This window comes from Crocuta crocuta, unplaced genomic scaffold (assembly GCF_008692635.1).
Source record: "Crocuta crocuta isolate KB4526 unplaced genomic scaffold, BGI_CrCroc_1.0 scaffold138, whole genome shotgun sequence".
Classification (NCBI taxonomy): Eukaryota; Metazoa; Chordata; class Mammalia; order Carnivora; family Hyaenidae; genus Crocuta; species Crocuta crocuta.
Genome location: NW_027532585.1, coordinates 7712246 through 7724329, shown reverse-complemented (window position 1 = coordinate 7724329; position 12084 = coordinate 7712246). Strand labels below are relative to the sequence as shown.

Below are 12084 nucleotides of genomic sequence, written 5' to 3'. Positions count from 1 at the left end.
AGACTAAGTTGTGTTGCAGAAGACAGAAGTAGAGTTTTATCTCTTAATGACCCTCCACCCTGCTAGACTTCATGCTGGTCTTATTTCGGGTCTTTGAGTGGCCTTAAATTAGCTAAAGACCTGTCAGGAGGCAATGAGAAAATGCAGGGAGAATTTATCAAGGTCCTGGCCCATAGTAAGCCCTGACCAATGTCAGTTGGTGTCAGTACCCCTAAAGTGTCTATAATTAAGCCACCTCCACCAACTTGAGAAGCATCAATTGAAGACCAAAGATTTTGTGTGCATATGAAGGATTGTGTGCAGATAGTTTCCCTCATGCACAGAGGACACAGTCAGTGTGGGTCATTGACAAGGAATTCAGAAGTAAATCCTACCCACCCACAGCCCCCACATGGCATGCCCTTGAACACTACAGAAGCTCACTTTGCTGAACTTCGTCTCCTCTGAGCTTTTATGGAGGCCTGGGATGGGGAGACGACCGCAGGAGTATTTGCTGCCCACCAAATCAGCCATCTCATTCCGTGACAGTCACAGAAGGCTGTTTTCCAGGAAAGGAGGTCGGTGTTCCAGGAACGGCCCCCTGGGCAGATTCTGAGTCCCAGTCCAGCACTTACTTGTGGTGCCTCCCTAGGGAAAGAAACGTGGAGAAAAATTGACATCTCCCCTCTAGACCAGACAGAAAATGTAGGGAGGAAGAATCTAGGGAGGGATATTTTTCTCCGAAAAATCAGATAATCTCACAGAAGAAAGTTGGCCTTATTAAAGGTGGAGGGTAACGTAGTGTAGCAGTTGAGAAACAGCAGTAAGCTGTCTGGAGATTCGACATAGAGAGCTACTCTGTAATCTCTGGACCCAGGTAGGAGGGGCCACGGCAAAGGTCCTCTCCTTCCAGAGACTGAGAAACTACAGCAGGTGAGATTCAGTGAAGACTGAGAGTGAAGTACCCTTGGGCCCACATTTGTCAGGTACCAAGCTGAGTTTTTATTTTCACTTTACTCCTTCCCACGTTTTTGATGAGAATTTTGGGACAGTGGTGAGTGAATCTTCTAACAGATAGGTGAGGGCGTGGGGCTCTGAAACACCATCTCTGATGGAGATTCTGACCATCCCCTGAGGCCGATGGGGTGGTCTCACTGTGCTCATCACTGCCTGGCTGACCTTGAACAACCCCTGCCTCCCTGTGGACCTGTTTCCTTATCTATAAAGTGAGGACTTGATTCACTCATTCACAGAAGACTTTTTTTTTTTAACCTAACTGGGTTAAAATTCCCCTGACTAGAACCTCTCTTACAGTATTTAACAGAAGTGGTCAGAGTGGACGTATTTGACTTGTTTTTGACCTTAGGGGGAAAGCTTTCAGTCTCTCATCATTAAATATGATATTAGCTATGAGTTTTTCATACATGCCCTTTTCAGGTTGAATTAGTGCTCTTGCAATTCTAGCTTATTTAGCATTTTCATCATAACAAGGTGCTGTATTTTGTCAATTGCTTTTTCTGCATCAGTGGAGTTGCTTATATGGTTTTTGTCCTTTATTAATATGATGGATTACATTCATCGATTTTTGGATGTTAAACTAACCTTGAATTCCTGGGATCGATCGCACTGAGGGATGGTCAATAATCCTACACACAGAATGCCAGATTTGGCTTGCCAATTTGTTTTCTTGAGAGTTTTTGCATCTATAGTCATAAGGGCTGTAGTTTGTAAAAAAATCAGTTATTGCGGAACTTACATCAGGCATTGCTCTAGGGACTGGGGACACAGTCATTTTTCAGAACAGATAAAAAAAGACCTCTTGTGGAGCCTACATTCCTGTGACTGACTAACACAACTGCTTTCCACTCACATTTGACTTTCTTTTCCATTTTATCTCAATGATGCTTCGTGTTCAGCCTCAGTGCCCATGTGCCAGACATTTGGAAAGCTGGATGGTCCGTGCCTAGAGACTGGAAGAGGACCACTTTCTTTTTTCTTTTTTAAAGTTTATTTATTTTTGAGAGAGAGAGAGCAGGAGCAGGAGAGGGGCAGAGAGAGAGAGAGAGAGAAAGAGACAGAAAGAGAAAGAGAGAGAATCCCAAGCAGGCTCCATACCGACGGTGCAGAGCCCAACGTGGGGCTCAAAGTCACGAACTGTGAGCTGGAGCCAAAATCAAGAGTCAACGCTTAACCGACTGAGCCACACAGGCGCCCCAGCTTTCTTTTATAAGTTGCTGCTCCTTTTTCCCCCTCCTTTCCACTTAACTACTTCTACTATCAGGTATTAATGTTCTATATGTGGGTTCTTTCATTCAATATTATATTTGTGAGATTTGCTTATGTGGCTTTGTGTATTGGTTGGTTCACTCTCGTTGTTCCGTAGGATTTCATTATATGGATATTCAGCAGTCTATTCGCTGCACTATAAACAGACATTTGGATAATTTCCTGCTTGGGGCTGTTGCCAAACAGTGCTGCTGTGTGCATGTGTAGATCTGTCCTTTTTGCAAACATATTTACTTTACTTTGGGGAGGATCCCCAGGAGTGGGATTGCCCCGTCATAGGATGTATTTTAAGTTAATTTTTCGTAGATTCTACCAGTTTTCCACTATGAAAGTCCAAAGTAGGTTCCCACAGCAACGTATGACCATTCCAGGTGTGAAATGTGGTCACCAACACTTTGTAGCCAAACTGGTGAGCCTGTCCTAGTGTCCACATTGTGACTATAATTTGCATCTTTCTGGCACGTGATGAAACAAGGCAGGAGGTCCTGTTCATTTTAAATATGGCAGCTAAGCCAAGCCATCTGCCCACCTCGGGCCTTTTCTTCACAGATAGTGGCGCTCACTTGGGTACCCCTTCTCTGCCAGTAGTGGAACCAAGAGGCCGTTTCCATCCAAATGTCTTCTACAACCCCTGACTGGCTTTATATTTCCCCAGTAAGAAGAAGAAAAATGACTCGGGGAAAGCTATCACGACCACCCAGGACCAAGTGCCTAAGTATCAATATAACATGAATTTTGACAAGTTGGGCAAATGCATCATAATAAACAACAAGAACTTCGACAAAAAGACAGGTAAGTGTTGTGGGCGTGGGCTAACCTTCCCTGTTCCCTTCCGTTGTCTTCAGCTTGTATCAGACTTTGACTGGAGCAAGGCTGTGCCCAACTGCTGCGGCAGACAGCCCCCCACCCAGTGCTATTTACGTGTCCGGGAGGGAGGGATGCCAGGACACCAGAGGCATTAGAGTCGAAGGTCCCGCCAGGTGCGTTATCAGATGCAGGACTTGGACCGAAGGGCTAAGAATCAAGACGCGCCTGTGGTCCCAGTTGGAGTGGGGAGATGCCATGATGAGGCTCACCCTCTGTAGGCAAGCTAAGTGACCCTCTTTCAGTTCGCTTCATATATCAGTTGCTCATTTTATTTCTGAGAGAGAAAGGGTGCAAGTGGGGGAGGGACAGAGAGAGAGAGGGAGATACAGAATCTGAAACAGTCTCTAGGCTCTGAGCTGTCAGCACGACATGGGGCTCAAACTCGTGAACTGCGAGATCATGACCTGAGCTGGAATCGGACACCCAACTGACTGAGCCGCCCAGGAGCCCCAAGTTGCTCATTTGAATTGTGACCTTGGGAGCATTTACACAGGAGCCAGCAAAGCCACACTTAGCGCCTGACAGGGTGATGCTGGCGGGCGGTCCAGCAGCCCAGGATCGCTCACCGTGGGCTTCGCTCCCGCAGGCATGGACGTCCGAAAAGGAACAGACAAAGATGCCGAGGCTCTTTTCAAGTGCTTCAGAAACCTGGGTTTTGACGTGGTCATCTACAATGACTGCTCTTGTGCCAAAATGCAAGATCTGCTGAAACAAGGTGCGTGGCCTACCCCCTGCCTCCATCTTCTTCCTGTTCCCGGGAGGGGCAGCACGCCAGTGGGCTGGGGGGCGCGGGGGGTGCCTTTGCAGGACAGAGGGATTTCAGCCTGGGGAGACTTTCCTTCATCCAGATGACTCAGTCCCTGCCTGCGGGCTAGGCAGGGGATATGAGCTGATTTCATCTTTTAGGGAGAAATCTAAGTTTCCTGAAATAAATAAACATTAAAAAAAAACTTTTTTCGGGGCACCTGGGTGGCTCAGTCGGTTAAGCGTTCAACTTCAGCTCAGGTCATGATTTCACGGTTCGTGGGTTTGAGCCCTGCATCGGGCTCTGTGCTGACAGCTAGCTCAGAGCCTGGAGCCTGCTTCAGATTCTGTTTCTCCCTCTCTCTCTGACCCTCCCCTGCTCACGCTGTCTCTCTCTCTCTCTCAGAAATAAATAAAAAACATGTAAAAACTTTTTAAAACTTTTTTAATTCAAGAACAGTGTCAATTTCAAAGAGTTAATTCGTGGGGAAGGAACAAGTCTATAGCATTCTGTCCAGAAGGGAGTTGAAATGTAAATTTTTCTCTAATCTCCAAATATGTCAGATGTACATTATTTTTTTAAAGCTTATTTACTTATTATGAGAGAGAGAGAGAGTGAGAGAGAGAATCCCAAGCAGGCTCTGCACTGTCAGCCCAGAACTACACAGGGCTCAATCTCACAAGCTGTGAGACCACAACCTGAGCCGAGATCAAGTCAGACACTCAACCAACTGAGCCACCCAAGCGCGCCCCGAAGTACCTTCTTTTTTAAACAGATTTTACAGATAAGGAAACCAAGGCACAAATGGTTAAGTAACTTGCCTGGTATCACAGACCTAACGGGCAGCAGGACCGTGCCCTCAGCACCCCAGTATGCTGCCTCCCAGCGGCCCCCTGAGCCCCTCCCACATTTGGGGCACAGGTCCTCAGGAGGCAGCCCCCTCATGGTTTCAGACTGAGGGAGAATATTCTAGAGTTCTCCGCGTCTCTCAATTCTCTCCACTGGTCTTCCTCCTCCCCGTGAACACCTGTCTGACTGACAGTCAGTGCCGCTGCCAGGCTGGGAGGGAGGACCCTTTGGAGGCCCCGCAGGACTTATGTCTTAACCTTTCAACCTTCACCTGGCTTGCTCGCAGCGTCTGAAGAGGACCACGGAAATTCAGCTTGCTTCGCCTGCATCTTACTGAGCCACGGAGAAGAAAATTTAATTTATGGAACAGACGGTGTGACGGCCATCAAGGACTTGACGGCCCACTTTAGGGGAGATAGATGCAAAACCCTTCTAGAGAAACCCAAACTCTTCTTCATTCAGGTAAGCCCCCTTTCAGAGCCAATGCCATCGAAAACGGGAAAGATTACAGGGTGACTTGGGTCAGATCACTTCTACGAACGTGCGTGCTGTTTCAGTTGGGGTTTGCAGTTTGGTGTTTTGTTTCTCTGCCTCTAANCTGACTCGAGGCTTGAACTCAAGAACTGTGAGATCATGACCTGAGCCAAAGTTGGACACTTCACCGACTGAGCCCCCCGGGCACCCCTGTCAGGGCTTCTTTAAGACGCTACACTATTTTTTGGGGCGCCTGGGTGGCTTAGTCAGTTAAGCGTCCGACTTTCGCTTAGGTCATGATCTCACGGTTTGTGGGTTCGAGCCCTGTGTCGGGCTCTGTGCTGACTGCCAGCTCAGAGCCTGGAACCTGTTTCAGAGTCTGTGACTCCCTCTCTCTCTGACCCACCCCTGCTCACACTGTCTGTCTCTCTCTCTCCTAGAAATAAATAAAACATTAAAAAAAAATTAAAAAGAAAAAAAGACGCTGCACTATTTTCATTTGCTCTTGCTCACTAATTTGACACAACCTTTGTTCGTTTATGTAGTGATCAAACGCTTGCTGTCCCTGACACGCGCGTCCTCGGCACTGGGACGCTGCAGTGAAAGCACATGCCCTCCTCTGCCTGACTCCATGGAGTGATCTCTGCTTTGCTCCTTAGGCTTGCCGGGGGACAGAGCTCGATGACGGGGTCCAGGCTGACTCGGGGCCCATCAATGACACAGATGCCAGTCCCCGATACAAGATCCCTGTTGAAGCCGACTTTCTCTTCGCCTATTCCACAGTCCCAGGTATCAAGTCCGTTGCCTATTAACTGGACCGTGACATTCCACCATCAACACGCAGGCTTGGGGCTGTATTCCCTTCCTATTGCTGCAGTGCTAAATTCCCCAAAATGTAGTACCTTCAGACAGACAGGTGGATTCTCTTCCTGCTCTGGAGGTCAGAATTCCTAAATGGGCCGGCAGAGCTACGTCCCTTCTGGAGGCCCAAGGGGGAGGACCCATGTCCTTGCTTTTCCCAGCGTGTTTGGATTCCCTGGCTTGTGCTCCTCTTCCTCCAGCTTCAGAGCCGGCAACCTCACGTCTCTGTGATGCTCCTGTGAGCGTGTCCCTCTCTCTGATCACAGCTGGGGAAGGTGTGGGACTCCTGGGATTGGGGGGGCCCACCCAAGCAGCCCAGGGTACTCCCGCCCTCTTACTTCCGTCACTGTGATCACATGTGCCGAGTCCCTTCTGCCAAGTCCGGTCACCTGTCCACGGGTTCCAGGGCTAGGGCGTGGACCTCTCTGGGGGCCTGCCACGGGGATGTGATCACGTTTCTCTCCAACTAAGCTCAACCCTTCCATTGAGTATCACTCCTGTTATTGGTCATAGTAAGAACAAACATTTCTATAGCACTTTACATCTCACAGAGGGTTTTTCATGTCTCTTATCTCTTATCATTCTTCTAATAAGGGAGTAGGTAGTTAGGAAAGGTGTTACTATCTTAATTTTACAGACTAAAAAAAGTTGAGCTGGGGTGAGCTTAAGTGATATGCTCAAGATCCCATAGAGATTTTGGTATAAAACCAGAGCTGTAGCTCGGACCAGGATTCCTTTACACAGCGACCCAGAAACAGGCACCAGAAAATACCAGGAGTGAGCAAGCCCACCCATCCCCCAAGCTCCCTGTTGGCCTCAGTTGAGTGGAATTCTTGCCTCTATTTTAGCTAAAACCCATCACTTAGAAATGCCCTGTGAGGCAGTAGTTCTGTCACATGCTTGCTACAGAGGTATTGGCTGGTTACAGTAAATAGGTGTGTTTGGAAAACTAGCTCTGGCAGGATCTACAGATGAAGTTTCCTGAGAATGACAAGTTTACAGGCTTTAAGGATCACGTGAAAAAAAAAAAAATTGGTCTTCCTGCACTTGAGAGGGAGGCAGTGTCATGGGGGCATCTGTCTGGGTGACAAACCCAAGGCAGAGCTCAGTGTTCCGAGCAAGGTCTGGCAGAAGAAGGGGAAGAAGGGTGAACTCGAGGGAGGCAGGCGAGAGAGGCGTTCATAAAATGCCAATGAGTCACGAAGGCTCAAACGACAGGGGAAGGGAAAGATGGCTTCCCGGACCAAGTGCCGAGGGGTCAGGGGCCCAGTGCTCTGGCAAAACTCAAAATGCTGGACCGCAAGGTGGGTTAGCCCGCTTGGGCTGCTGTAACAAAATGCCACAGGCTCAAGGGCAGAAATATATTTCTCACCATTCTGGAGGCTAAGAAATCCAAGACCAAGGTGCCAGCCATTTTGGTTTCTAGTGAGGGTCTGCTTCTTGGCTGGTAGATGACCTGCTTCTAGCTCCGTCCCCACCCACGTGGCAGGGAGATGGTGGAGTCCTTCTGTTAAGGACACTAATTCTTTGGAATCAGAGCTCCACTCTCACAACCTCATTTAACATTAATTACCTTCAGAAAGCCCCTGTCTCCACACATAGTCCCATTAGGGGCTGGAGGCTCAACATTTGAGTTTTGGGGGACACAGTCCATAGCACAGGATGTGACGAGGCACAGCATAGATCAAACCTGGACAGGTGAATGGGGGTTCCCATTGTGGGGAGCCCTGTGTGCTGTCTGAAGCAGCCTGAACTTCACCCTGATAATGAAGTACAATGGAGCTATTTTAGGTAGGAGAATCACAAGATGAGGCTGGCTCCCTGGAAGACCAAGCAGGTCAGGGGTTAGAGGACATGAGTGCAGGGGCAGTACTGAAATGGAGGTGGCTGCACTCGACCAGCCTCACCAGTTCATTGTATTGAATGAGATGCGTTACATGAGCCCCAATGCAAGCGAATTGCATTCTGGTACTGCTAACATCATTGGGCTTAAATCATCACACTGGGGTTACCAGTGGGCTGTGGGAAGAATTCTGATGCCTCAGTCACGTCACACAGAAAGGTTATCCCTGCTTATTGTGCATTTATTCAATAAGTGATTGTTATAATGAGCAGTGACCCAATTCTCATCAAATTGCTGTGACCGTTTAGGACTACGGGCACAAATCACAGCTCTTCATGGAACCCAACTACAACTTTATTTTGTTTCATGCTCTCCTTTTAAACTGGAGGGAATGGGGGCTAGTGAGGGGAAGATTCCCTTGTCCCTGTATGGAAACATCAGCAGGTCCATGGCTTTACAGCTCGTGCTAAGATATTTAGACAGTATTGTCACTTTTCAAGTCAGTCACAGCCCTGTAACCAGAATGTCCAGACTGAAATAACAACTAAAACCCTGAGCCCAATTTGGCTGTAAATTTCTTTTTATCCCAGATCAGCCCGGCTCTAGGTCTAAGGTGCCTTGATCCTTCCCCTTACTCACCTCCTCACCCATTTGCCAGATCCTTTTTAGATTCTTTTTAGATTCTCCCAGAGTCAAAGATGGGAAGGAGGGAGGGAAGTGAGTTAAGGTAAGCTCCGGGTCCCGTGGTCACCTGGCTGCTTGTGCTCCGAACCGGGGAGATGATAAAGGCTGGGTACTTTCTCCTTGGGCACTTTCCTGAACCGCTGGGTTTCCTGGACCCTGCATCTCCTTGGCTTTGGCTTTGCATCTTCGTTCCTGGCTCTGCATCGTGATTCTTTCCTCCTCTTCTGGGCATCCTTCAGGGCACTTGTCCAGCCTCTTCCTGCTGAGATCTTCTTGTCCCTCCAAGAAATCCCATTGGACAGGACCCAGGGACGACTGAGAGCCAGCTCTCTCTGCCACAGACCATGTTTGGTCCATGAGAAGCACACCCCTTGCCCTTGTGATGGTGGCCTTCCCGGAGCAGCAGGCTCTCTGGGCTTCACTGTAAGGCAGTTGGTCAGGCAGCCACCTCTTACTTCCAGATTTCTCCATAAGGAGCTCGGCTTCAGTTCTGTGTCCCTCCTCCCTCCCCCCCAGCAGCAGGAACACATCTCAAAATTCTCAGAGATCTCTTGCAAGTTTCTCTCTTGTGAGGCTTGGATTAGAAAGTAGCTCTGCCCCCAGAGGACAGTGAGGGGTTGCAGAGTTAAGAGTGCTTCGCTGGCATTTCCTTTGAGCACTTAGGTATTTGCTATGTGTCCATGCAAGAACACCAGGTCTTGTGTTGAGCATCTTCATGCAGCCTTCTAAACCTAAGACCTTTGCTCACTGAGCACATGAGCATAATTCTCACCTGGGACTTGCATGCAGAGCAAGATAATTTCAGAAAAGCAGAGGTTCCGTACACCAAGAGCTCATTCTTGGTGGTGTGGCCAGGCCAGCTGATCTGATCATCTCCTTTATGTCTTATTGAAGGCTATTACTCATGGAGGAACCCGGGCAGTGGGTCCTGGTTCGTGCAGGCCCTGTGCTCCGTCCTGAACGAGCATGGCAAGAGCCTGGAGATCCTGCATATCCTCACCAGGGTGAACAACAGGGTGGCCAGGCACTTTGAGTCCCAGTCTGATGACCCCCACTTCCACGAGAAGAAACAGATCCCGTGTGTGGTCTCTATGCTCACCAAGGAACTCTACTTCTGAAAATAACCATTCCAGGGATGCCTTCTAGCTGGAAAGCGACGGATCATTCATTCATGAGTCTTTTTTTTTTTTTTTTTTTAATGTTCTTGAAATACCCAGAAATTCTAAAGGATTTTAATTTCAGGAACATTTATTGATTCCACAGGAAAGAAACTTTTCTGGTGCTGTCTTATGTTCTGTTTCCTGAGGCCTTTTTTTTTTTTTTTTTTTTTTTTTAAAAAATGTTATCCATTTGATGACTTTGTAATTTCTTCTTAAGACTGATTTTCTGTTTGTATTTTTCTCCTTGTTCCATTTAGTACATACAACAAAAACGACCTCTGCAGATGACTCTCGGCTGTGCCCACCATGATCAGTGGTGACACAGCAGGGTCCTGTTTGCACCTGGCATAGAGCATTTCAGTGCTGGAGAAAAAGCTGTGTGTGTTCACCTGTGTTGCAGACAGTGGGTATTGAGTGTGATTTGAGTGATTTTTCATTGGCTTAGGGCCGATTCTCATGCAAAAATTCCCAGATAAGTTAAAGGGAGAGAGGGAAAAGTTAATGAATCTAATACATATCAGACAGAAAACAGAAACCATTCTAGGTGTTTCAATAGAGGGGATTTAATAGAGGAGATTGGCTTACAAAGATGATCAAAAAGAAGGTAAATATAAGGAATCTGTTACCACCTAGGGCTATGAAAAGGTGTGGTTCCCTTAATCCAGAAGCCCACAGGAACTGGCCACCTGGTCATGGTGGGGGCCGCCTGGTGCAAGCTGGGACCACGAAGGGATAGTGGGATTTGGAGCCATGGCAGAAACAAAGCCCCTGCCTGAGATGGGTCAGTACCAGCTGAGTCAGATGTGGAGAAATACCCCAGCTTCATCTCTCCTGCCTTGGTCTCCCCCTGGCACCTTACCCTCCCAGCCATACCTGGAAGCCAGCTGACAGGGGCCCTGAGAAATGTGATTTCCTGGGATACAGAGCACAGCAAAGCCTAGTGAGGTGGGGCAGGAACAAGAAATGGATATCAGAATGGCCCATAATGTGAATATAAGTCATCCTATTCCCTGATGTTCAGTGATTCCTCATTCAGTAATTTATTCATTGAGTTGTCAGATAATCTACGTATTGCCCACTCTGTGCAAAATAATCTTTTTTTTTTTAGCTTTAACTATACCTGGAACTTGTTGGATTATTCCAAGCCTTATTCTGAGTAAATTTTTTGTTACCTCTAATTCTGTATGTGGGCAATGTTTATGGCAAAGATTTTTTGCACCTTGTGTTCAAGATTACTTTTTGAATTCTTGATAAGTTACTATTTTATTCTGCCTAATCACTGGTTAACATACACATGTTCCTATTTATTGATTAAAATGTGATTGCTTAATTCCTAACCTTCTCAGTTTGCTTTGCTTCTAAAGTTTTTTATGGCAGTGGGAAAATGGGAAAACAGGGTAAGAATTGACCTCACTGACTTGATCTCAACACATAATATAATTCATGTTTCTTTTGACGCTAGAAGACCAATAGAACAGTAAGTAAATCATCACTTAGGAACCGCAGATTCTTCACGTAAAGGGTTACTTAACTTATAAAGCTGGTTGCGATGAGCTACCATTTATTGATTTGGCAACAAGATCAGATGGAGTAGAAATATTTTTTGTATGAAGAAAATTAACTTTAGGGCCAGTTCATTAGATTTGTCCCTGGTTTCCTGCTATCTAAAGTATACCAAATGCACAAAATTTAAGGGTATGTCATGAATCAAGAATCAACAAGCATTCATCCTACCATTCTCAGGATTCACCAGCTGTGTGTTCTTTGGAAAATAGACTATCCTATTAAAGGAACCTCTCCTAGAAATAAATGTGCCTAAGTGCATTGTAATTGGAAGTAAAAACTATAGCACTCTAGTTTTTTGCCCTGTAAGCTTCCTTAAAGATCCCAAATGTCAGGATTTGGGACTTTGTAAAAAATTCTCTGAGCGATCGTAGGTATTAAGCTCACAAATAATGAATATTCCTTCACATCCCTTAGATGAGGGGTATAAATAGCTGTTAAGAAAGAGACTTCATCCTTGAGTACTTCATTGGGCAGACACTCTTGTTTATCAAGATCTGAAATGCTGTTCCAAGTTGGTTGTGTGCTCAGCCACACCTCCATTCTTAAACTTTTCTGATCCTTCTATGAACCAAAATTCTGATAAGCACTGAAACCTGGTGAATACACATTCCTTGTTCTCCTTCTTACTTAGAACGCAAGCTGCCCCTTGCAGGAGTAAGAGGCACAGTACCGTCTCGGCTCACATGGAAGACAGTGCAGGTGTGTGCCGTCCTTGTGGGCACAATGGGCTCAACTCTGGGTTTCTCTAGTTTTTCTCAAGATGCCTGTAG

General features: G+C 46.9%; 1 protein-coding gene across 2 annotated transcripts in view; it reads left to right on the top strand.

Annotated features, from left to right (window-relative positions):
• CASP7 (caspase 7) overlaps positions 1-11085 on the top strand; it is a 29586-nt gene extending 18501 nt beyond the window's left edge. For both annotated transcript variants that reach the window (XM_077779568.1, XM_077779567.1), the window contains exons 3-7: positions 2921-3057; positions 3719-3847; positions 5013-5188; positions 5860-5989; positions 9483-11085. In XM_077779568.1, coding sequence (XP_077635694.1) covers positions 2921-3057; positions 3719-3847; positions 5013-5188; positions 5860-5989; positions 9483-9706 — 796 coding nt within the window. In that variant the 3' untranslated portion in view covers positions 9707-11085. The remainder of the gene's footprint in view (positions 1-2920; positions 3058-3718; positions 3848-5012; positions 5189-5859; positions 5990-9482) is intronic.
• Positions 11086-12084: the final 999 nt, after the last annotated feature.